The sequence below is a fragment of the Takifugu flavidus genome, chromosome 5, assembly GCF_003711565.1.
Source record: "Takifugu flavidus isolate HTHZ2018 chromosome 5, ASM371156v2, whole genome shotgun sequence".
NCBI lineage: Eukaryota > Metazoa > Chordata > Actinopteri > Tetraodontiformes > Tetraodontidae > Takifugu > Takifugu flavidus.
Window position 1 is genome coordinate 3,822,256 of NC_079524.1, and position 22,347 is coordinate 3,844,602.

The 22,347-nt window shown below is 45.0% G+C and overlaps 4 protein-coding genes and 1 long non-coding RNA gene across 7 annotated transcripts; 3 read left to right on the top strand and 2 right to left on the bottom strand.

Annotated features, from left to right (window-relative positions):
- Positions 1-1,441: 1,441 nt before the first annotated feature.
- Positions 1,442-3,297, top strand: il1b (interleukin 1, beta). Its single transcript, XM_057032099.1, has 5 exons — positions 1,442-1,514; positions 1,737-1,980; positions 2,125-2,289; positions 2,372-2,505; positions 2,675-3,297. The coding sequence occupies exons 2-5, from the start codon at positions 1,761-1,763 to the stop codon at positions 2,921-2,923; spliced, it is 768 nt and encodes a 255-aa protein (XP_056888079.1). The 5' UTR covers positions 1,442-1,514; positions 1,737-1,760; the 3' UTR covers positions 2,924-3,297.
- Positions 3,298-5,599: 2,302 nt separating this feature from the next.
- Positions 5,600-10,801, top strand: ckap2l (cytoskeleton associated protein 2-like). Of its 2 annotated transcripts, XM_057032094.1 has the most exons (9): positions 5,600-5,789; positions 6,369-6,435; positions 6,548-6,602; positions 7,659-8,737; positions 9,083-9,278; positions 9,345-9,503; positions 9,730-9,790; positions 9,885-10,044; positions 10,254-10,801. In XM_057032094.1, the coding sequence occupies exons 1-9, from the start codon at positions 5,753-5,755 to the stop codon at positions 10,561-10,563; spliced, it is 2,124 nt and encodes a 707-aa protein (XP_056888074.1). In that variant the 5' UTR covers positions 5,600-5,752; the 3' UTR covers positions 10,564-10,801. The 2 variants fall into 2 exon arrangements, with proteins under 2 accessions (XP_056888074.1, XP_056888075.1); XM_057032095.1 differs by having other exon boundaries at positions 5,690-5,789; positions 6,369-6,602; positions 7,295-8,737.
- A 387-nt stretch (positions 10,802-11,188) lies between these two features.
- On the top strand, positions 11,189-15,977 carry LOC130525377 (uncharacterized). 2 transcript variants are annotated; one of them, XM_057032102.1, is made up of 4 exons: positions 11,189-11,330; positions 14,834-14,943; positions 15,048-15,148; positions 15,233-15,977. In XM_057032102.1, the coding sequence occupies exons 1-4, from the start codon at positions 11,305-11,307 to the stop codon at positions 15,461-15,463; spliced, it is 468 nt and encodes a 155-aa protein (XP_056888082.1). In that variant the 5' UTR covers positions 11,189-11,304; the 3' UTR covers positions 15,464-15,977. The 2 variants fall into 2 exon arrangements, with proteins under 2 accessions (XP_056888082.1, XP_056888081.1); XM_057032101.1 differs by lacking the exon at positions 11,189-11,330 and adding an exon at positions 12,539-12,755.
- Positions 14,284-18,562, bottom strand: LOC130525379 (uncharacterized). Its single transcript, XR_008950471.1, has 2 exons — positions 18,146-18,562; positions 14,284-14,855 (listed from the first exon to the last, which is right to left on the bottom strand). It is a non-coding gene; the product is annotated as an uncharacterized LOC130525379 (long non-coding RNA).
- A 504-nt stretch (positions 18,563-19,066) lies between these two features.
- Positions 19,067-22,270, bottom strand: LOC130525375 (transcriptional activator protein Pur-beta). The gene has a single exon (XM_057032098.1). The coding sequence runs from the start codon at positions 22,029-22,031 to the stop codon at positions 21,111-21,113; it is 921 nt and encodes a 306-aa protein (XP_056888078.1). The 5' UTR covers positions 22,032-22,270; the 3' UTR covers positions 19,067-21,110.
- Between the last annotated feature and the right edge of the window lie 77 nt (positions 22,271-22,347).

A 22,347-nucleotide genomic window follows, 5' to 3' on the forward strand; every position in this document is an offset into this window, starting at 1 on the left:
ATCTTAAATTCTTCTCTTTTATAGTTCAACAGCCGCCGGCTTTTTTGCTGAAGCTTGTAAACTTGTAAACACAGCGAGAGGAAGTCCGAGGATCAATCAGTGACAGTGAGAACAAACCGGAACACCGTCACCTGAATACAGGGAGTGGAGCAAAGGAAAGTGTTTGGAGAGGGCAGTGGCACCATATTCATGGTTTTTAGTAAACGGATGGCTAAAGTGGGATTATTAAATTATGGGTCATTAAATCCACCTTGGATCGTTAAAAAAGTCAATATTTGCTACTGTCCCCTCATCTGGGTATCACCTGTGCCCATATTTAGATACAGTGCTGCACCTCACCTGGCCGAAACTCCATTTCCCAACATCAGCACGTGAGAGAACATTAGTCAACAGCTGGAATTTAATTATCCAGCGAAAAAATGCTGGCACAGGTTTTACACACCCATTATGTTGAATGGCATGAATGCAGGCAGACACACAACACACACACACACACACACACAACACACACACACACACACACACACACACACACACACACACACACACACACAGGTTCCTCAATGGTTCTTGTAAGAACTTGCAAGGAAAACTTGAAATAAGCTCTTAAAGATATAATAATAACAGTAGTTATTACACTGGGCTAAAACAAAATAAACCACTACCTGTACAGTTTGTGAGATATGCAGCAGAATAAAGAGCTTGAATTTGTACCAAATCACTGAAACAAACTTGTGAGCCGTGTCCAACGTCTGTGCACGCCCACAGAGCAACAATCCTGCTGATAAGAATGAATGAAAAGATAAAAAACGGAAACGCTTGTTCAACACCATCAGACCTGAACGTACAAAAGAGGGAAGAGCCGTTGGGATCTGTAATCTACAGCGCACGTGTACGCCTTTTGCCCTCAAGATTCACAGCGCCCCCAAAAAAGTGACACAATCCAAAAAACAGGGAAGTGGCGTGTCATCACTCTTGTGCAACTCTTTTACAATTAGTCCGTCTACAACAGCCAGTGGAAATTTTCTCCACATGAAATGGACCACAACCGTAAATGTGAATACTGGCATTTCACAATTTGTTTCACTGCATTCCAGGCCACAATAAAACACATTTTTTTACAGTCTTCAAAATAGTTTTTATTGTATTGCCTTCAAGCACCCACAGAAATACTTATTTAAGTATTTAAAGGTATTTAATTAAACAGCAAAACCTTTAAATCCTCCTCCCCCTGAGGCTTTTCAACATGAACCACAACGCTGAACAATTGGAGTATGCTAATATCAACATTGAGGCATGTGGGAGGGTGTGTGTGCGTATGTGTGTCCTGGTGTCACAATCACATAATTTACCTGAGCTGTGTACAGTTTTTCATCATCGCAGAGGCTTCCTGTTTATGGGGGAAATTCCCTGTGTGGCTGTATAAAGCAGAGCAGCCGTCCAAAGATGAGCACAACCCAACTGGAGTCCTAACCAGACACACTAAAACAACTCGGAACCTACACAACCTATAGGTAAACAGAGCCTTCCAGGCATTTCCTGCAAGTTTTAAACCTGCTTAGTTAATGAGTAGAGTCTTTATGGAAGTTTGATTCAGGTCTGTTAGCTGCATTTGGAAGACAAAAGTCATTTATTCTGATATGGTAGAGATGAAGATGTAACTGTGGAGGAAGAATTTAAAGCAGCATTTAAATCAGTTTTTGTCGTTTAAATCCAGTCGCTCTGTTTTTCTGCAGTACTTTCAAAAAAAAAAAAAAAAGATGGAATCTCAGATGAAATCCAACGAGAGCAAAATGTTGCAGTCCCAGATGCCAGAAGGTCTGGAGCTGGAGATCACCCATCACCCGCTGACCATGAAGAGCGTGGTCAACCTGGTGATCGCCATGGAGAGGCTGAAGGGCAGCAGGTCTGAGTCGCTGCTGAGCACCGAGTTCAGGAATGAAAACCTGCTCAGCATGATGATCGACACCATCGTGGAAGGTAAATACGGGCAAAGGTGGAGGCCTGAACGTGGGTTTTAATCATGCAAACCCCCACACACACACACACACTCACAAAGTTTTAGTTTTATTTCCTTATTTTTCTAAGGTCACACTAGAGGCTAAAAAGATTTCTCACCCACAGAGCAAATTGTCTTCGAGCGCTACTCGGCTCCGCAAAAGAAGTACACGAGAATGAGCATGCAGGAGTACAGCGTGTCTGACAGCGAGAAGAGGAGCCTGGTCCGGGTCCCAGACAGCATGGAGCTCAACGCAGTGATGCTCCAGGGAGGCTCGGAATGTCGCAAAGGTAACTCCCAGCTTTTTCAAGGCAGCAGAACCTAGATGAGAGCGAACCAGTTCTCATGAACCTGTTTATTTCCTCCCCTCAGTGAACCTGAGCCTGTCGACCTACGTGCACCTTGAATCCAGCATCAATGCCCAAACCGTGGCGCTGGGCATCAGGGGAACAAACTTCTTCCTCTCTTGCCACAAGGATGGCGAGGAACCAACTTTGCATCTGGAGGTAAAAAAAACAACAAAAACCCATAAAGTTCATATTAAATTCACATTTACAGCAAAGATAGATCCTCAGTTTTAAAGGATTTGAATAATCTCGATGGAGGATGAGCTCTCCTTCGGCGTTCCTCTTTACGTGAATTGAATCTCTTCATATGTATCTTTTCTTCTCACAGGCAGTGGAAGACAAGGAGCAACTGAGCTCCATCAGCTCTGACAGCGAACTGGTTCGCTTTCTCTTCAACAAGCACATCACTGGGATCAACCTCTGCACCCTGGTATCGGTCCCCTACAGCGACTGGTACATCAGCACGGCCGTGGAGGAGAACAAGCCGGTGGAAATGTGTCTGGAGAGCGCCCAGCGAAACACTATCTTCAGCCTCCTGCCTCTGAAGAAGACGCCCAGGTGTGAGGGAGAGATGTAACGCTCTTCAACAGAAGGTTGGAATGTAGCAGCAGTTCAGATTCTCTCGAAGCCAATTGTGTCCGAATGCACTTGTGCACAGCTTGTAGAGGGCCCATTTACTGTATGTACTAAGTACAGAAAGCGATTTGTTTTGTTGGGTTGATGACAGTCAAATGTTGCCACAAGGTGGCGCTGTTGTTTCGTCTGCTGAGCACCTTGTCGCTTGTATTTATTGTGCCGAATGACAAACAATTAATAATATTAATTAATCTATTCATTGCTAAATTATTTTCTATTTATGCGTCTATTTATCGATTTTTTTACCAGGCTTGTAATCATTTTAAAGAAACTGTAAGGTTGCACAGTGACTAATAAATTATTTTATAAAACTGATTTTTCTATTCATTCGTTTTTATGCTTGTTTCACTTGTGGTTTGATGAATTACACTTGTTGAGTGTGGGTTATTTCCTGAGGCTACAGTAGGCTTTTCATTAGACAAAAGGTTGATCGTTACTATGGTTACATTCAGACATGAACAGATGTATCAGAGAGACGATAAGATGGGAGTAGGTTTGTGCCAGAGTTTGGTGTTTAAATGGGGAGGAAGAGGGTTAATGAAGCATTGTCAGCTACAGGTGTTGAGGAAACTTTCCTCAAAGACAGAGACAAACAATCAATCCAGAGTCAATTAAATGTGTGATTTTTGTTTAGAACAGAATATGGAATTACTTACAGAAGCCTCTGAGGTCTTGCCACAGGTCCCTGAGCACTACATTCATGAGTTCATCATATTTGTACCACCGCCTGGCGGTCAAGGGCTTTCTGTCAACACAATACTCTGTGTAATCCCTCTTTCCCATATTTGGTTGGTTTGATGACAACTCTCTCAAAACTAGTACCTGAATATATGATATTTAATGTGACGTGATTAATTTGACATCTCAACACAGGGGGAAATGGTGGCACTATTGTTGGTAATGCAGTGGTTGGAGGATCCAAACCCAACGAGGGTAATAATGTGCTCAGTCATGTTCAGCACAAACTAAGTGTACAGTACTAAACACTGTACAGAATTCAGGCGATGGCTATGAGGGACATTTTGTATGGGTTCCAGTGCACATGTGGATAACAGCAATTGAATAAAAAAATTGCAAAGAGAGCTACAAAAAAAGGGACAATATAGAATTAAATGTTAGTGTTAATAGGAAGTCACGAGTTACTAGATGTCTGTAGATTCTCAATCATCCAGGTCATAGTTATCCAAGGTAGTTTTCTCTGTCAACTGGACTGTTTTTCTTCTCTTTGAAGACGTTTCGCCTTCTATCCAGAAGGCTTCTAATGATCTGGGTGGTCACCTGAGGGTGGTTGGTAGGGTCGTTCACCTAGTTTTTTCAGGATTCAGATTTCAGGTCCTTTATTTGTCCCACACGGGGAAATTTACAGCGCAACAGAAAAATAAAATAGAATAAAATTGGGAATATATAAAGAGGATGTGTATATACAATAATCCAGGTAAATGGATACTCAGGCCCTGTATACCTGTACATAGTACAGAGGGTGAATATATAATATTCAGATTGTGCTAGCGGGCGTTATGTTTATTGTGCAGTCTGACAGCAGCCGGCAGGAAAGATCTGCGATACCTCTCCTTCACACACCGAGGGTGGAGCAGCCGTTCACTGAAGGAGCTGCCCAGTGCTGCCAGGGGGTCCTGTGGGGGGGGGGTTGTTCAACATGGATGACAGCTTAGCCATCATCCTCCCGTTTGCCACCACCTCCACTGAGTCCAGGGGACATCCCACAGACACAGCTGGCCCTCCTTACCAGTCTGTCCATCCTCTTCCTGTCCCTGTCCGTGATGCTACTGGACCAGCAGACTATCCCATAAGTCATAGAAAGTCCTGAGGAGGGGTCCCTGCACTCCAAAAGACCTCAGTCTCCTGAGCAGGAACAGTCTGCTATTGCCCTTCTTGACAAGGGCGTCTGTGTTGTGTGTCCAGTCCAGGTTATTGTTGAACACACAGGCACTTGTAGGACTTCAGTTGAGGTGTCTCCCCTGGTGTGTCTGCTGACTCACATGGTGGTGCATCACCAGGTCTCTTCAAATGGTGTGAACGTTTGGTTTGTTGTTGGAAGGAGTGGAGGACTGCATTGTATGTGGGTGGTGGGAAGTGCCTCAGCCCACCACCTCTGTTTAAGGATGGTTTTTCCAATTTGACATGGATGGCTTCCTTGACACCCCTCTCAAACCAGCGGTCTTCTCTGGCCAGTACCCGTACTTGGCTGTCCTCAAGGAGTGCCCGCTCCCCTTTAAATGTAAGTGGGCATGCAGGGTTTAATGTACAAAACATGGATGTGACCGTTGAGGTGAGGAAGAGACAGTGTAGCGTGTCCCAGTCCTCTGTAGAAAATAAGAAGCACAAAGTTGTCACTGATAGAGGACCTCAGTAGAGTGGTGATGCGGTTAAACGGGGTGTGACGGGATTAGAACTGAATTAAACTTAAACGGTATTTGTATATTCTTGTATATCCATCCGGATCAACACTCGCAGCCAGTGGCGGAAATGCACCTAAAACCGCCAATAAACGGAAGAGAAGAAGAAGAATGAAAAAAGAACTTCCGCTCTCTGACATGCGCGTGCACGCAAGTGCTTGTTAATGAAAAATTCAAACTATCCAATCACAGAGGAGGGCGTGCTGTCTCGCGGCAATTTCAAACAGGATGTTCCGTGTTTTTTAGCGTGGAGCTAAAACAAAACAAACCGCAAGCTGTCTTTACATGCGTGATTATTTGTAATATTCTACATTCAGATCGAGCGAAGAACCGTAATCCGCATTGAAACAGTCATGGAGGAAGGAGAGACCACATCGCTTTCAAAGAAAGGTTAGCGGCCGTGTTTTCGAACTAATGACCACTCGAATTAGCTAAACCATGCTAACGCTACAGAGACACATTACGTACAGAGAGAAAAAGAACCGATATTGGTGTTTCGTCGCAAACTTTTAAATGATCAAAATACCAAGTCATCTTTTATTGGTGGGGGCTTTTTGGGATTTGGGATCCAAAATTTAATCCCCTGCCTAATTACACTGCTTTTATAAACCTGCTCATTTATGTGTAAAATGCCCCCCTTCATAGTTATATTTTAATACTTAGTTGTCATTTATTTGGTCTGACAATATTCGATATGGTCCCTCCTAGCTACTACTTAAAAGAATAATGATAAAATGTTGAATATTAAATTGGATTAACATCTTTTTAAATGTTATATTCAAATTTAATAAACCTGCTTCCTGTTTACATGAGGGAAACCGGAAATTGACTCAGTTCCAATTAGGCTTATTAAAGTGACTTTTATTAAATATAATGTGAATGTATAAATTTACACACACACATACATATAGACACATGCACATGTTTATGTCACCTTTTGTGCCATTTATTTGCCATTTCTTGTGACAGAGCTGCATAAGCAGAAGCTAATGGAGTATTTGAAAGCAAAAGGGAAGTTCAAAGAGCCCACCACAAAGTGAGTATAATATTTATGCTTAGGAATATAAAGTGTGGGTCAATGTATGATGTTTGAATCTTTAAAATTGTGCTGTATGCTGTATAATGATATTTCAACTCTCACTTCTTAGGCCAAACCTCCAGGATGTCTCTCAGGTTAAGAAAACCGCAATGTCCTCGCTAAAGGTGGGGCTAAGGATGGGCGATACCACACTTTTGGGATTCGATACGATACCGATACTTTTTCTTGTATTTTCATCGATATCGATCCCGATACCGATACCGTTCATTTCTTACTGGCAATTTTTGTCAGTCAAAATATTATTACATTTAAGACAAATACAGACCATTTATATACAATTTATTATGGTCAATTGATTACTAGGATTTCCTTATCCTTTAAACCTGCATAAGACAGTTGTTCCATAAAAAAATAATTAGAACAATGTCTGACACCATCACACCTTTAGTGCACTTGAGGTATGTTATCACACTTTACTGAAGTCTCAGATTGCTTTTCAGAAATCGTATCATATTCACATTTTCTGCTTTAACACGATTGCGTCTCTGGCTGATTATTTCCTCCGGCTCTGCCTTTTGCTGACTGTGTCGGCTCGGCGCAGGCTATGTTGCAGGTTGATGCTCATTCCCTATCTCCTGTCACGTGACATGGGCCAGCTCAGTACGCCGCCAGGTATAGGGGTGTCTTGGCACATATTAATTTAAGTAACTAATCTAAAACGGCGGAAAGTGATGCATACACCCCAATTTTTTTTTTTTTAGTTAGTATCGATATTTATAAAAGAACATCGATACCAAATGAGTAGCTTGTGAGTATCGATATATCGATACCACGGGGTCGATCTGCCCATCCTTAGGTGGGGCGATTCATCCTTTGTTGGATGACAGTACAAAAATACTATAAATATTTTGGTGATGACTAGTTGCCATTATCAGCTGGTAGGGGTGAGGGTGAGGTTCATCTGTGCTATTCGTCACTAGACTCAGATCAACAGGCCGCCTTGCTAGGGAAAGTGGAGGTTTTGTAAACAGCTCCAGCACTTGGTTTAAACATTCACACATTCCCTTTTCTTAGCAGCATTCCTCAAACACTTAAAATCTACACATCATAGCATTTGGACGATAACAGTGATAACAACAATTCTTCTCACATAGGGACATTAGGCTTTGATATTTATGTTGAAACATTCTTCCATGATAGATTTTGTTTCTTTTCTACAGGCTACCGGAAAAGAGAACAAAACATCTGAGAGATTTGGCAGTGAACAAAAGAAAACTCCTCTTGGTGCTAAAAAAACAGCTCATCTTGGTGCTAAATCAGCAGTGTGCCCTGTCACAAAAGTTCTCGGTGTCCATAACAAAGAAAACTCTGACATTTGTTTACCAGTGTGCCATTATGCAAAGCATTTGACTGCACCAAACAAACCTTTAGACAGGACTTTATCTAAGACTATTCAAACAGTTGTAAAAACATCAAACAGAAATTTTGGCAGGAGATACACTTCTACCTTGCCCTGCCCAATAAGAACATTTGATTCCAGGATCAGTTTTGGTCCACTTGTCAAAACAAAAACAGGTCTCGTTCCTGCTGTAACCAAGGTGAATCAAAACAAAAGACACACCTCGATCACAGAAACAGCCCTGACGAGGTCTGTGGTTAACAAGTCTGCACCCAGGGACAGGATGACTGTCACTGCTTCCAGAGGTTCAACCATCCTTTCAAATATGAAGAAATCTGTTTCAAAAAGTCTTGATGAAGAAAGAACAGCTGTTTCTTCAACGAAAGGAGCCAAAATTAAATCACAAGGTCAGAACAAGGCGAGCACTAACCTGCATTTGGACAAAACTGCTCGTCTTTCGAAGGTTCAACAAACAAACCATCAGAAATCAATATCCAATTCGCACAAGTGCACAACCACAGCTGACAAAAACGATGGGAGATTGTCCAGATGTAGTAAATCAACTACACAGCCAGCAAATGTCTCCAAAAATCCCAAATCTGAGGTAAAAATGGGGGGAAAAGGACAACAGTATGTACTTCCTTCACGAACATCCAGGAGTGCAGTCGTGCATCGTACTAAGGATGAACAAGTGCAGAAAAACAAGATGGCTACAAAGAAAGATGACAAGGTGGGACGGGGCTCGGCCATTGTCCAACCACAACAAAGAACAAGGGTGGCGAGGCCCGGCCGAGCGGGCAGCTCCACAAGCCAGAGCAGCAGCACCAGGGTGACGGTCCCGGACACGCTGATTCCTCAGACCGACGGGAAGAAACAGACAGCGGCTCAGGCAGAAAGGATGTAAGTCGAACGACACGTCAAACTATGGTCAAACCCAAATAGATTATATCTATCAGCTGTTTTGGAATGAGAGTTAAAGGCTGCTGGTGGAGGGATTCTATTGGCTTCAGAGCTCTTCTTGTTTGGGACCAGCTTGGGAATCATATGAGATGTGAGGAAAGATTGTGTCGTGCATATAAAGTTTGTGCCGCGTCTTTTCTCCTTCAATAACGACATCGGGATGCGCTGTGCTCGATGATTTCAGACTGTTTTATCTGTATGGGTGGACCCGTACTGCAGTTAGTTGAGTCGCGGCATGTTCTTTGCAGATCAAGATCTCATAAATCCTTTCTGTTGCTTTCATAGGAAAAAGTTACAGGAGTGGCGGGAAGCCAAAGGAATCTCCTACAAGCGTCCTCCACTGCCAGTGAAACCTCAAGCCAAGCGCACCGTGACCAAGTCCCAGCCTTTCTGTGCCACCATGAAGGGTGAAGACGAGGCTCACTCCCTCATCTGTGCCGTGGACAGATCTCTGGCTGATTGTGTGAAATTGCTGGGAGAGGTATTGGTTCTGCTTCATGTCAGATGTAGCGTGGCAGTACCAGCAGTTCATTAACGTCCTCCGCAGGGTTGCCCTCCAGGGCAGGTGAAGGCAGTCCTCTCACGACTGCCTGCAGTGTCCCGCAAGTTTGCCAAGTACTGGATCTGCCAGGCCCGTCTGATGGAGCGGGAGGGAAACCTGGAGGTGCTGCCCTTGTTTGAAGAAGCTGTTAGCATCGTGTTGGAGGTAACAGCTTTATGATCTAAATGGGGGGAGGGGGAGGAATTGTTCAGGCACAAATTAAAGCTGTAATTGAAGGGATTGGGGGGGGGCTTTGAAGGTCCAGAGTTCAGCCCAAAAGGGTATTTTTATTGATTTCACTATGATCCTTCTGTTGAGTTCTGAAAACTGTTAATACCTTTAAATTTTCCCTCCGGCCATTCAAATAATCCACTTTTTCTTTTTCTTTTAGCCGGTGGATGAGCTGCGGACTGTGGTGTTTGAGATCCTGAAGAAAAAGGACGAGGCCCAGGGTGAGCGCCATCCCTGCCGCTTCAAACATGTCAGAGTTTTTAATTCTGTGTTCCAAATTAGCTTTGTCAATCATTTATTGTTCTTCCTTGGCAGCTGAAGATAACAACGAAGAGAAGGGCGATGGGCAGGCAGAACAAAACACCCCGGACTTAACCAAGGAGCCGATGACGCCCCCCCAACCCGTCCGAGCCCTCATCTATGGAGAGAAAGGAGATTCCTCTGTAGTCAAGTATAAGATAACAGCGACTCCTGGGTACGTCTCCACCAGCTTCACAGGTTCTTTCATGCAATTATACCAGCTAATCAAAAGCTAAAATTGACTCTCGCTCACCTCTTTTCGTGTTTGATACCTTGGTGTTGAAACATGATGGCTGAAACTGTCCTGTAGTTTTAAGTTCCTGACCCGATGCGTGAGAATCTGGCCTGTTACCTCAGAACCACTGTTTCTTTGGTTTCCGGCAGCTGCCCTCACACTCAGCCGAAGGAGCCGGCCCGGGTCAACGGCCAGGAGGTTCGGTTCTTCACCCCGGTTAGGCGCTCGGTGAGAATTGAGAAGGCATCGCTCCGATACCCTGCGTCGCTCCAGGACCACGATCTCTGCGTGGCCTCTTACAGCGAACTGATCTCCAAGGAGGATAAAGGGAGAATCGAGGAGGAGCTGGCGGATGAAATCAGCCCGTCCACTCCCGAATCGCCAATGTATGTCTACAGGGAGAACGACGCGCTTAAAGACAAGGTGTTTGTGAAACTGGTTTACCAAGACGACGCTTAAGTTTACATGTTTACTTGTCAAAGTCCAAGAGAGAAACATTAGAAAACACATGTATCCATGGGTGTGTTTGTATTTCACTGTCCCAAAACATGTGTGTATGGGTGTTTTAAAACCAGATCAATTCCATTCCTTTCTTCTGTAACCACCCTTTTGTACAAATGTAGTCATGTTTTGTCACTTCTCATCACAGGTGAGCATCATTTTATTGTTGAAATTAAACCATGCGTGCACAAACAATTCTCAGTCTGGATCACACCTTCAAAAGGCATCTGCAGTAACCGACACGATGAACTAGAGCCGTGTGACATGTCAGTTTGGGTTTTTATGGGTCAATAAGTCACGCACCGTATTTCCTCATATTTCCTTCTGGTTCAAACATGAAACATGTATTAGTTTATACATCCATCCAATGCTTTCTTGCACACTGGCTATATGTGGCCCGCAAGTGTGAAACGTTTTAAAATGCAATTCATTTATGTAAATGATCGTTAAGTGCTGCAGGCGACAATATCATATGTCTTGTAAGCGCTGAACCAAACCCACATAAAACTTTTGCTCGTGAGAAAGATGTGGATGCGTGGTGATGCGAAACTGGGTCCTGGGCGTGGGGTTGGACCAGGGCAGTCAGCTGGTGGCAGGGCGTGACAGCAGAGGTGGAGGAAGATGATCCGAATATCAGAGTTATGCCGAAGAGATCGTATTTAAAGCGGTCCTGCCTGTGCTGTGCTTCATCCTCGCACCATGCAGAAACTCCACAACATGCCCGGGTGAGTAAACCCTGCAGACCTTCACCCAAGTAGGGTTAGGGCTAGTTAAGGTGGGTTTAAGAAGAAATCCGCTCATTAGAAGCACCGTTATGATTGGAATATTTTTATTGAACGGTGAATTCTCGGGCAACACGGAAATTCACGTTATTACTAAAGATTTGATGTAAGTGAATGCATGTGCAATTCAAAATGTATTTATTTTTGTAATGAAATGGGATGAAACCAAACTAAAAATGCAGGTTGGAGATTCCTCCTATTCCTTCTCTCCTCTCCTCCCTCTCCTCTCTCTACCCAGTCCCCCATCAGCAGGAGGGTCCCCCTACATGAGCCTGGTCCTGCTCAAGGTTTCTTCCCGTTAAAGGGGAGTTTTTCCTTGCCACTGTTGCTTGTCTGGGGTCAGGCCCTGGGATTCTGGAAAGCGCCTTGAAACAATTTTGATTGTATAAGATGCTATATAAATAAAGATGGATTTGATTTAAATGCAGGTGGGCTTGGACCACATGATGTGAGCGAATGTGGCGCACCAGCAGAGAACATCACAGCTAATAGGGACTGAGGAAATCTGAGAAAAAGACAGTTTTTTTTTTTGTTTTTTTGTCTTTTTTAAATACAGTACAACAATCATGGGTTTGAACAGCAACTTTCCTACGTCCATCCTTTCTCTTTCTAACGCTCTCGGCTCTGCTTCAAAGGTTTTCACGCTGCAGGTGCCGAGAGCGAGTTCTGGTCGCCCGGAAAACCTGGACTGGATTTTGAGTGTTGTGCCTCTGCTCAATGAACAGGTGGAATGGATTGGGTACCGATGCACTGATGGGTTTTCTTACGCCATGAGCTGAGGAGAAACTGATAGATTCATGATCATATTTAAGTAAATAATGACAGGTTATATGGTTATTTATTTAAACTCGTGTTCTGGCCACTTTAATTGAATATGTCGGCTTAAACAATTATTTAGCGTTGAAACCTTCTAAAATAGGTCTATCGACACCACTGCTCCCAAGTATTGCATTCTTGAGTTATTAAATGTAAAGGATACTGAAAAGCAGCAAAAAAATAAATAAAAATAGCTGAGTTCAGGTGCAGCATTACATAAATGATAGATTGTAGCACAGGGGTGTCCAAACTTTTTGCAAAGGGGGTTAAAATGTGTTAAAAATGTAGGGGGCCGACCTTGGCGGACGTTCTTTACATAGAACAGTGAGAGTCTGCTAGCCGTGTCCTCACAAGTTCATAGCCGGGAATGTCTTCTCACACAAATCCGTCGACCCAAACAAGCTCAGCGTTTTCTGAGCAAATGCTCGAATCTCCCGAAACCTGTCCTCATCCCGCCGTCGGTAAAAGTTGGCGAGGGAAAACTGCTGGTGCCGACCGCGGCTCTCTGCAGCTGCAAATGGTCTGGAACATCCTCTGTGTCCACGGAGAAAGGTGAGGGAAAAAAGAGCGATCTCCGTCTCGATAGCTGCAAAAATCCCGAGAGAAATTTCTTCAGCCAGAGATTAAAATATCTGACGCGCACCGCCCCGTTCGCGCACTGGCATCGCTCTGGGAACCTGGTCCTGGTTCAGGGAACCTGGTCCTGGTTCCTTGCAGCGCTGAAAAGTGCAGTGATGGGTTGGGTCTGCAGCTGATTCCAAAGGCTTTGACATGTGAATATAGTTGGTTTATGACTGCGTCTGGTCCCTGGAGACTGATGTTGAGGACATTAAGGTGCGTTGTAATATCAACTAGAAACCCCAAATCAGCCAGCCACATGGGGTCACTTAGATCTCCCATAGGTTGTCCTTTTTCAGCCGAAAACTCACCGAGTTCTTGCCATATTATTCTCTCCATATTCCGCATGAATCTCGCTGAGAAACTGTTGGAACTGACGGAGGCATCGCGCCCTGGAGCGGATACAGTTCATCGCCTTTATCACCGGTCCCAGAACACGTTCGTATCGAAGATGTTTAGCACGCAGAACCTGCTGATGAATGATGCAGTGGAGTTTTACAGCTTTTCCCCCCTTCTTCACTTCCTTTGTTACTTATTAGTGTTGCTAATCCACTTCGTTCGCCAGCCATGGATGGTGCGCCATCCGTAATAATCCCAGACATTTTATTCCACGGGAGTTTCATGTCATCCACGGCAGCGCAAACGGAAGAGAATAAATCTGTTCCTCTGGTTTTTCAGGCTCTGAAGATGTGTGAGTGTGTCAGAGGCGTCTGTGCTTTTTGTCTTTTGATGTCTGATGACACTTCTTCAATCCTGCGTGCCACAGTGTTGCGTGCCAGGCAGACTTTGGCAAACTCTTGCTGCTTCTCAGGACAGATTTTCTTCACCATTGTCATCACGCAGTCTTTGATAAATTCACCCTGGGTGGAAGGTTTGCAATGCTTTGCAATCTACCTCGTAAATAGCCTTTGTATTATTCTCATTTGACTCCGAGCTCTTGCAAAATATTGCTGCTGTGAGATTAAACTAGCTTCAAGTTGCCTAAGTTTCTCGCTGCGCTCCTTGCCTGTGATCTTGTCAGCATGTCTTGTTTGGTAATGTCGCTTGACATTGAACTCTAAAAACAGCCACTGTCTCTTTACAAATGAGGCAGACACAGTTGTTGCGCATTTCAGTGATGAAATAGTCCAATTTCCACCCATCCTTGAACCGTCGGCCCTCGCAGTCAACTTTCCTTTGTTGATTGTCGCCATTTTAGAAAATTGGGGGCTCATTTAATCACTCTCTCATTTATTCATTTGCGGTTCCTCATTTACCCACTAGAGGGCAGCATTCAGTACGCGCAGGTAACAAACAGTACTGCTGCCCAATGTATTAATTCCATGTGCGGGCCAGACGTTATTGATTTTATGACAGAGGCTGCAGGCCGGATGAAAACTGACCCTGGGCCGCATTTGGCCCCCGGGCCGGACTTTGGACATGTCTGTCGTAGCAGGACAAGGAACGACTCGGACAGAGCAGATGGTTTGGACGTCTTTATTCTGCATCCAGCAGACAATACTAAATGGTGCGTCGAACAGTGCCTCAAATCAAGGGCTAATCACGCCCATCACCCCATGCATCACCTGGGTGCGAGATACACCCCCCATGTGTCCGCCACAAGATAATCTTACACATACAAGGTTTAACGCTGACAATTCCATCTATAACTCTCTTTATCCAAGTACAACACACGAAAGGCAGGTTTGCATCTAACATAAAAAGAGAAGGAATATTCCTTTCACTTGCCTTTACTTCTGCATCCTGGGATTTGTAGTTTTATTGGGTGAGAATTCTACAGTAATACACGAATAAGTCACTTCTGAGGTCAAGTGTGGCTTTAAGGGTGACGGTACCCAGGGTGAGATGAGACAACCCAACCCCACCATTTCAGGAGTTTTCCCACCAGTTTCCTTGAAGATTTGCCCTTGTTTAGGTGCATAGAAGTTTGTTTTCTCTGGATTTTCTCATGGGAAACCCAGTGTATGTGAGGTGCTCCGTGTGGTGACGGCCTTTGTTTCCTCTCCTGCCAGTGACGCCCTGGCCAAGTCAGTCCTGAAGATTGATAATGGGAAATTCATTACCATCCGAAAGTTCAAGAGCGAAATGATGCTGTGTGCTGTGGATACACAAGAAGAATATGGTACGACCTGGACCAGAAACAGCTGTGTAAAATAGGCATTTTGACACATCCAGCTCTGATTTACATACCTCCTGAGCAAAAATGTTGCTTTCTCTCTCTCGTAGCACCGCTGGTTGATATTTGGACAAAAGAAACAAGATGTGCCTTTAGGTTCTGCTATGAGAGCAACTGGTACTGGATGAAGGTAGTTGCAAACAGCCTGCAGGTAAATTTACCTTTGATTTATTGGTGGGATCTACTATGGGTGTTTGTATTAACTTTTTTAAAACTCTGTGATTAAATCTAACAGTTTGAAAAGGATGGCGAATCAGAGCCTTTCTGGTTTGAGAGGGAAGACCCGAAAAGCGGCGATCGTTACGCCCTGCGATTCGTGCATGAGTCTAAAACCTGGTACCTCTCCATGAAGCACCAAAACAAGAGCAACAACGCACCAGAAGTTTTAACCATCACGGAGAAGCTTGAGGACTGCGTAGAAATCACAGAGGAGAAGAGAGAGCCACTTCAGCAATGTTCTTTTTGATTTTGCGTTCCTTCACCTTTTTCTTACGGCCGTATCATTGTCTTGCTTGTAATCATTGATTCAACCAGAAAAGAATCCAAGAGATCGCCTAATTTCCTTATGGGGGCCTGCCAGGCTGGGAGATGTTTCCGGTCTACCACTGGGGGTGCTGTCCCGTGGACGGCTCTGGCCTGGGTGGTTAGGGGGCTCTGTGCCTTGGTGTGGAGCCTCCGGTCTTTGTGGCGGTACCACCTGTGGTCACGGACCGTGACCTTGACCCCGGCCTGGTGGGCCCCCAAAGGTGGCGTCTCCTTCGCCTCAGGTCTCGGTGCCCAGCCATGTCTCAGCTTGTTTGTGTGTGTGGGTGTGTGTGTTAGAGTGTGTGTATTTGTGTGGGTGTGTCCTTTTTCTTGATTCTCTTGTTTCTCTTTGTTGTTTTTATCCTTTGTGAGGCACTTTGTGCTACCCATTGTATGAAAAGTGCCATATAAATAAATAAAGATTGAAGATTGATTGAAGATTAATTATACAATAACATCCTTTTCCTTTTGTTTCGTCTATTTTATCTGGGCCTTTTGCTATGGAGAGGACGTCCAAGACTTTATTAAGGACACACAGCAAAAAATAAACATGACAAACTAAGTTATCCCGGAGTCACGTGTGATTAGCTGGTTTATCATTCGTGTACAGCTGTTATCAGTATCTATGTCCAGGAAGGAAGGAAGATTGGATTGTCCTCATTGAACTGCATTTTTAATAGAATGATGCCAGAAAAATTTGGATGCAGGTGAAAGATGCAGCTAATCCCAAATCCATCCATCCACCCATCCATCCATCCATCCATCCACCCATCCATCCATCCATCCATCCATCCACCCACCCCCCATCCATCCATCCATCAATCTATCCATCCACCCACCCACCCATCCATCCACCCATCCATTCATCCATTCATCCATCCATCCATCCATCCATCCATTTGTAATCTAACAATTACAAACATAAAAATGTGCTGTTCTATTATTCAGTTTTTCTTGAAGATTGTTCAACCCTCCACATTTCTCTTCTTCAGCGTAAACAAAAGCACAATTTAACTTTTATTTTTTTGGCATTTTAATGTGTGAAAAGACCGTCAACAATAGCGGCCAGGCAAATAGAACCAAAAAATTGGACCGAGAAGGAAGTTTTTCTTTTAGAGAAAAAGTCCAACAATGCTTTCTCATGAAAGCAATAAAATCACATTTACCCACCAACGTTTGTCACCTTGGATTAAAGTTGGTGCCAATAAGCAACAGGGCAGTGGTTGAAAAATAAGGGACAATTTGTCCTGTATAAGGACAAATCAACCCACCAAAGTGTTTTGTGTGAGTGAGCGTGTGTTCAGGCCAGTTTTCGTGTGTGTGTGTGTGTGTGGTGTGTGTGTGTGTGTGTTGTGTGTGTGTGTGTGTGTGTGTGTGTGTGTGTGTGTGTGTGTGTGTGTGTGTGTGTGAATCAAGCTGATCGTTGCCTCCATTCATGGATGGGATTAGGATGACAGTGCGTAACGCGCACAGAAACTGTAGTTTCCCTGACCGTGCGGCAGAGAACATTCCTCAGACATGGCAACACAGGCTAAAAATAGCCTCCAAGCCCGTTATTCACCACCATAGGATAGTTGCTCGGCAGCCACGGAACCCTCGGTTGCTTCAGGTCCAGATTTGATGCACATTCTCCATCATCGTCTCTCTTTCTCTCTCTCTCCCGCTTCCATTTCGTCTCCCCTCTCTTATCACAAACAGGCTGCTGACATTACATCAAAGCAGGAAACCTGCTGAGCCAGAAATATCAAGCCTGCCAAAATGATTTAACCACCTCTGAGGGCTCCATTTAAAACGTTGAGCTGAGCCGAGGTGGGTGCTGTTCTCTTTTCAGCAGGAGTGTTATTGTCTCTACAACTCTTGCATGTAGCTACCTGCTCAGGGGTACAAATACTTGGATGAAATATTGATTGTAATAAACAGGATAGAACAGAACTGTGTGGAATAGTCGTCCTCCATGACACTGGTCCCTGATGCTGTGTTTGGAAATCTTCATACAGTACGAGATCATTGCTACAGCCATCAGTCATTTTCAGTTTCAGTTCAACTTTTAACAGGAGGAAACCTTGAGCGGGACCAGGCCCATAGGAGGGGACCTTCAGATACATTTTCCCCATCTCACTAACACGTTTGAGACCGATGTGAGTGTACACCACGGTGGCCCAGAAAGCTCAACACAAACACAAACTCCATTTGTATGATCCTTCCAAACGGATGTTGTTGTTAGGAAACAAAGTCCACGTTGAAGCAGCGTCCTGCAGTCCTGACCCCGTCCTCTGCCTGTCCCATTAGAAGCTAAAAACAAGTTTCTCAATGGACACCTGCTTGATTATGATGGGTTTATTTTTTATTTTTCTGTTCAATTGTATTCTTTTATCTGCGCACATTATTTCAAAATGTCCCAAAGCTCTGGTGAATCTGATGTCAGGCCATTAATAGCTGCACTGTCCACTCTTAATAATAATGACGCGGCCGTCTTGGAGGAGGTTAATGTTGCCACAGGGGGGTTGTACCTTGAATTAAAACACCAGGACTCCAGCAGAAAAGATGCAGATTGCGAGAGGTTTATCAAATTTCCTAGATAGTAAATCTGCTTTACAATATATCCGATAACCAAAGGTTTTACCGTGTGTGTGCACAGATGCTCATTGCCGTTTTGATGGATCCTCAGCCCCCGGCCTGCTCGGGATGACGCGCAGCAGCTTAGTGTGGCTCCCATCTCTCCGGCTGGCCATGTGAAATAATCCCCTCTTTCACTGGCACCGGGCTCAGCGTGGTATTACGTGCCCTCGAGATGTCCTCTGTTTTACTCACTCACATGTATCAGCGCTCCGCAGCCTCAGAGGAGGCCGGCACGCTGGCGTGAGAGGGTGAAATGTCCTTGTGTGTGAATGGGACGGAAGGACGTCCTGCAGGAAACAAGAGGGGCATTTAAACTGGCCCTCGTGAGCCACCGTAGCTCAAATTACCTGCAGGTCCTTTTTGTAAAGCTGCAGCCTTTTTTTTTCCCGCTGCAGCTGTTGGCGGACGTTCAGCCGCTCACCTGCCATCTACAAATGCAAGAGGGGGCAACTGCACCTGCGGCTGGGGCTGAAATCAACTGCCGAGCTGCGTTTTGGGAGTTGACGGACCGCAGACAGCTGGATGATTTTCTAAATTAAAACCTCACGCTAGAACCCACCCAGCCAGGCCTTTTGACCCTGCGGGCCGCCGTATTTTTAGCACGAGGGCAAGTCAAGGGAGATAATAGCCGCATAGGAGGCAGTGATGCAACAGACTGCTGCAAGAATTTGGTTCTGGGTCTTCCTCTGGGACCAGGGTGAGCCCCCCTCCACGTGTTTAATGTCTCACAACCTCACTTCACGGGAACACAGGATTTATGCTATAAAGAATTAATTAGTTTAGAAATAAATGTCCCATTTTCCTTGTTAGTTTTTTTAAATAAAGATAATTCACAAAATTCTGGCCCAAAAATCGATTTTAATGCTCACAAACTGATTTAAAATGGTCACAACGTTGACGTGTGAGGACAGAAAGGCCACGCCGCTCCTGAGCAAAGATCTTTTTATTTCTCGTTGAAAGGAACTTGGTAGAATATTACAGCAGAACACACGACTGAAACAGCTGCCATTTCACGTAACACAGTACAGGATAAAGGATGTATTTCAATTTTATGTGTAATATTATATATTTATATCAATAGAAAGGAAAAAAAAACCTATTGCTCCCAGGTATTTTGTTGTTTTTTTCTCAATATGGCATTTCTGTATGTGTGGTGGGAAAACTGAACGAGAGGCTTACACACCAAAGGAAGAGGGACAATGAGCGTTACATTCCCCGGGAATTTCAACTTGCTTTTTAATTATCAGACTGAAATGTAAACTTATCTCCAATGCTGATCTCCACTGCGAGAAATAAAGGATGAAACTGCTCTCAAATATGGCTAAATACCATCGTACATCACTCAGAATATGCAAAAGAAAAAGAACACAAAGGCAGCTCCGCGAGAGAGCAGGCATGCAAAACACGGGCGCTTTTTTTTTTTTTTTAAAGGAGCACTAAAGACAATGTGTTGATGATTGCAGGTGTTGCATCCTATGGCAACTGATGGAAAGCCGGTTCGAGATAAAACGTGATTGAATGGTTGCACTGGGACGAGGGGACAACTGGATGCGCTATAAAGTGAACTGGAGTGCTGAGCGTTTGCTGACAAACTACTTCAAAGAAGTGGTTTCTAGAAACTGCAATAACATACTATATTATCACTTTTTTTTAATTCTTAATTTCCTCTAAGGAATAACAGAAATGTTAGGGAAAAAGCAGGTATGAAATATCACCCTGGATAGTTGCATCCATGTTTAGTGTTTTAAATAAGCCACTTTAGGCAGCAATATCTAATAAATGTCTCATGTTTCTAAGACATATTTCAATATATCTCTTTTGAAAAATAATTCTATCTATAACTGATCTGTTTAGTAAGTAAATCTCTTCCGTTACATGTTTATTTGTCTTTAGGTAAAGCACCTACTTTGGGCTTGATTTCCAAAAAGCACCTAATTTTTCTTACAATCAGACTGAATAGTGCTTCAGTCATTAAGAGTTCAAGATTAAAGGATCCAAATGTTGCACTCTTAACACGGTCAATTCTCTTGAGACCATAACCCAAGCTTGGTAATATTAAGCTTATTTACTTAACAAATAGTGACTAGTGCTCAAGGCCTGAGCTCACCGCATCCTGTTTGATGAAGCGGTCAGAGAGGGTTAGGCGTGTCTCCGTCAGCTACACCAACTTGTTAACCAGCTCTGACCCCAAAAGCTCTTCAGGATGATGCAGAGGCACAGATGTTGCTGATACACCCCTAGAACGCAGAGTCCAATGAAGCCAGGCCTCACCAGTAATCAGCGGTCAGATAAGATGTTAGCACCTGAGGGATGGCCCGGGAGGGACGGCAGGAAAGGGGGTCACGGTGGAGAGGGGGGGTCTCTTGGACTCATCTGGATTGTCCATGGAATCCAAATGAGTCATGTGCTTGTAACAGGTCCCCTAAAGGGAAATGAGCTGGGCCTAGTGGATATCCTGTGGTGCAAAGATCAGACCCCCCCCCCCCCCATGCCACCCCCCTGAACTGAGACTGGGTGTGTCTGGATAAGATGTCCACTGCCGGTCATTTAAGAGATAAACACACAGCCTTGGAGAGTGATGCAAGCCGCTGTCTCACTCCCACCGTGCACCTGCTGGTATGAGCATGTCACAGACTACAGGTCAGTGCCAGGTGAGCTTTTTCAAGCTATATATACATATATATACATACATATATATGTATATATAGTTTTAATTCATTGGGGCATCTCTTAGAAAGGAGCTGACTTCTGCAGTCTGCACTCATTTAGCTAAAAATCCACCTATGCTTTACAACATGTTTCTCTTATATAGACAGTAATTTTTCAGTCAAATAAAACTACTAACTTTAATCCGCTGAATTAGCATTTTTTTAAGTTCGTCATGCACAGAATATTCCTATTTCTTTCTCTGTTTATCGCCAGGCTTTGCATCACGTTGTCAGCTTCACCACATCTACTTTAGCTCCGCATCAATCGTCATCCGCGTCGTCTCCATCCGACTCTTCTCCGGCTCTCCTCTCGTACATCTTGTCCCGGTGTCGCTCCTGGATCTCTTTCATTTCCTCGGCGTAGCGGCTGAACGCTCCTCCGAACTTACTCCACGCCTTGAACGGGATCGTGATAGAGTTTCTGTAACTGGGCTTGACCTCGCTCACCCGTAAGAAAACTCCGTACTTGTTGGATCCCACGTCGAAGAAGAAACGCTTGGAGTCCACGGTGATCGAGGTGCCCTCGGGGAGCTCACTGTAGCCCCCGGCACCTCCGCCACCGGACAGGTCCTCCTCATCTCCCCCGTAGTCATCTATCAACTTGGCCAAGGCGTCACGGAACTCTATTAAGCCTTGGGCTGGGAGCGCGATGGTTTGTCCGGCCTGCAGACCAGCTCCTGGGAAGCCACCCACTCCTACTCCGAACCCGGGGCCTCGGTTGACGGTCTGTCGGATCCGGAGAAATCGACCCCGCTGGTTCTCCTTCAGATCGAGGTAGTATTTTCGGTTCTCACGCACAAGGAACTCGCTCTTCAAGGCCCGTCTAGGCCCGGTGTCATCCCCACCGGAAGACTGGGCGATCTGCTCCGGGGAGCTAGGCCCAAGTTGGGCGTAGTGCTCTATGAAATCACCCAGGTAATCGCGGAACTCCGCCGCGACTGACATCGAGAGGGTCAGCCGACTTTTCGAGCCCCCGGCACCGACCTCGGCGATTTTGATGAACCGACCTTTGGCGTTCTGCTTCACGTCAAGGTAGAAGCGTTTGTTCTGAATGTCCAATCGCTTCGAGGCGAGCTCTTGGGTCTCCGAGTCCCGCTGGTAATGTTGAAACCCGCCGCTGCCTCCTCCCCCTCCACCGCCGCTGCTGCCGCCGCGCTCACTGCCACTATCCCCATCCGCCATCTTCACCACCAGCAGCCCGTTACTCTGCGTATCTTCGACCCCCACCCCCCTCGCTCGCCGAGCTCGGAGAGGAAACGGGACGCTCGCTGCTGCGCTGCGTTTGGCTTCCCCAGCTGTCACTTACAAAACCGACAAGACAAATTGGATTTCCATTCGCCGGCTTCCCCGCCGTTCACTCGCTCCGAACCGCCTTCCGGATGACATTGGAGAACGGGTTGTATTTACCATACATACATAACAGCTTTCACCATTATCGGCACTGTACAGTCAGTGGCGATTCACGGGGGTGGGTGCGGGGGGGTTTTTGCTTTTAGTG